General features: G+C 31.9%; 1 protein-coding gene across 1 annotated transcript; it reads right to left on the bottom strand.

Annotated features, from left to right (window-relative positions):
• Positions 1-408: 408 nt before the first annotated feature.
• LOC111087464 (cannabinoid receptor 1-like) lies at positions 409-1921 on the bottom strand. The gene has a single exon (XM_022394155.1). It carries the CDS (start codon positions 1806-1808, stop codon positions 786-788), a length of 1023 nt encoding a protein of 340 aa, XP_022249863.1. The 5' UTR covers positions 1809-1921; the 3' UTR covers positions 409-785.
• Positions 1922-3191: the final 1270 nt, after the last annotated feature.

Genomic DNA, 3191 nt, shown 5'->3' with positions numbered 1-3191 from the left:
TAAATTCTAATATGCCTCATGGAGTTTCTGTATTATACTTGTTTTGGCTTAATTTTAGTTAACTCCATGGGACAAAATAGGTAAGAAAAAGATAAATTTTATTGCATAGTTATTAGTTTAGTCAGGAGATTGAAACTTTTTAAGAGCAGTTAAAAATAACTTTTTTTCTGTACATGAATTGGTAGGCCATTGTTTAAATATTTGTTCTTTTATTCATGTTTTAAGGACAAGACAATGGTTTAAGTTTGAATACAATATTTCACATTTTATAAACATTTTGTTATTAAGCTCTTAAGTGAGATTAAATATAGTGCACCGAGTTAAGTATTATACTGTGATTAAAAAAAAGAAGCAAACGAATTGTTGTAACTTTTACATCATACACGTACAAGGTAATTTTATTTATTTTCTATTTCACTTTCAAACATAATCATTGCACTTTAAAATCAAAACATTGTTTATAGGACTTTTTAAAATATAAAAAGAAATACATCACTATTGTGATTGAGCTCAGTTTTAAGTAATGTATCCAAATATTGAAATGTTTATACTGTGTTTTAAACGTTATTTTTTGGATTATGTACAAATATATTTTTTGTTAAAAATGATACAAAGATAAGAAGTGTGATAGTAATGAGTACATAACTGTATCAGTTGTGTACATTCATTTAAATTGATAGTTTTTATTCTGATGTTACCTAAAGTAGATTAAGTATGATTGCTGTTTGTACATTTACTGAAAGTCAACTAAACTGCTATATACATATATATATTATTTCATTTTATTAATGCATTTGGTGCTGGTTTTCTTCTGTCTCTTGTGTTTGAGTAGATGCAGAATTTTGTACCAGACTCTGAATAAACGCGATGTAAGAGCGTGTAAGATCTCTTTGACTACACATATGAAATATAGGTATAACTGCAGCAAAGAGAATTAAAAGCATAGACATCCACATGTTTGTAATATGGTGTTTTGGAAAAATTAGACATGGATCACTAATAGGGTGGATATGTAAGTAAACAAAATAAATGAGAAAGGGTAGAGTGAATAAGATGAAAATAATGACTTCTAATAATAATGTGAAGTTTTCTCTACTGTACAATGTTGGTGGATGTTGATATTGAATGGAAATGTCATTAAATGAGACAGTGTTTTCATTAGGATATGGCTGAATAGTACGCCGCTTTTTGAGATTCAGCACAAGCATGTCAACAAACATGGCTGTTATAACCAAAAGATGAAGGATATACAGAAGACCAAAAGTGAGGGAAAAACTTGATTCCCACACTGTAGGGACATGACATAGCCCATTCCAAGAGTTCCATCCAATCAGAGGTAGTAGTGCGAGAACTATTCCCTCAGTCCAGGAAGAAGCTATTAAAGCCATAGTTACTGAAATCTCATGGTGAAAGTTGGTAAAACATCTGTGTTTTAGCACAACAATATATTGCTGTATCACACGGGCAACATAAAGTCCCCAAAATGTGAAGAAGCTTAATAAAAGCAGTCCAGATGGTAATAGTAGGCACAAATAAAGATCATCCAAAGGATCAACTTCATCTGACTTTGTCCATTTCATAGCAGTATATATGTACCATAAGTCTATTGCAGAAGTCAATTGACCACAGATGGAAAAGTTTAGAAGTACTATGTTCTTTGAACTCTTGTACAATTTTTGATGAATGATCACAGTAACTTGGAGGAAATTTAGAAAAAAAGCTGTGGTTGTCATGGAGACAGCTAGTATAATAAATGTTTCCTGGTTCTGAAAGTTTTGAGGGCCACTTGAACAATTCAACCTTTCCATGATTAGAAAGTTTCTCACTAGTCCTGTAAACACACAGATGAAGAGAATTTTCAGTTTTCTATTGTCTGATACAATTCATACTTTGCGAGAGTTTCAGCATATTACACATAAGGACTTCAATGGATCGCTGTTTTGATAGTTATTTCTTTTTGAAACTCTGAAAATAAAACAAGTTACCTTAAGTAAAAACTATATTAAAATAGACATATATTACTGGTATTAAGCAAATACTCTAATAATATGAAATATATTTTTAAATATAATATTTTAACAAAGTTTCAAACCATTTCTTGCTGTACATGCAAATTAGAGGTATAACAGTTCTTCTGTCAGTCCAAATCAATGATTGTCAAACAGCACTTTATATGACTAACTGATAAAGCAGGTTTGTTTGATTTTTGTCTAAATGTTCTCCTTATTCTGTTATCTTTAAAAAAAATTCTGTTTTTTTTAATTCTGTACAGTTTTAACTTCCACAGTTTCTTTACTTTCATTGTTGTTGTAGATTATGATAATAAACATTAACTGACATCATGATTACCTGAGATCTCTGTTTCAAGCTTTATTGGATCTTTTCAGTCCAGCCAGGTTGATTGTAAGAAAGGGTAATAAACAGTATCTGTATTTTGGATTTGTGGTAAAACTGCTAAGGATATTTACCACCTTACTTAATTTTGAACTACTTTCCAATCAGAAGCACCCTACCACCCATCATCCACACTAAGGGATTGATTGTCACCCTTATAATGCACCCAGAGCTTAAAGTGTGGGGAATATTTTATGGTATTGCATGGATTTGAACCTGGCTCAAAAGTTCAAAAATCCAGAGCACTTCCACAAGGTCAATCCATGTCCACAACTAAACAAAGCCTTACAAATGTGTGACTGTTTGTTGGGAGGTTTGCTTGGTGTGTCTTCTTTATTTATAAACCTTTTGCAGGTCACCATCACTCCTGGTTTGTGATTTTATGTAATGTGGGCAAATATATTTCATATTACAATCTTCAAAACTAAAATACTAAGAAATATTGTCCTAGAACTAGCTAGACAATTTTGCTTAAACACTTTTGGGAATGAATGATTGTGGGTGTATAAAAAAATCACACCAGTTAAAGCATAATGTATTGTTACGTCTCCGTTTGTTAATTAACCCTCCGTAACTTCGTTCCGACGAAACTTAAGCGACACAAGTCTTTTCTTAATAAAAACTGGTTTATTCTTTCCGAATACAACTTTACCGATACACTCAACTTCAACAATCGCGCTAAACAACGCTATATCAACGAACGTCAATAATACTTCTGACTGCAGTTCAATTACTCACTATCTACACACCTTCCCGCGTCACGTTGTCCCCTCTTATATATATCCGCCTACCCTATT

Source organism: Limulus polyphemus, unplaced genomic scaffold (assembly GCF_000517525.1).
Source record: "Limulus polyphemus unplaced genomic scaffold, Limulus_polyphemus-2.1.2 Scaffold2184, whole genome shotgun sequence".
NCBI classification, from domain to species: domain Eukaryota; kingdom Metazoa; phylum Arthropoda; class Merostomata; order Xiphosura; family Limulidae; genus Limulus; species Limulus polyphemus.
This window is presented reverse-complemented; position numbering and strand designations above follow the sequence as displayed.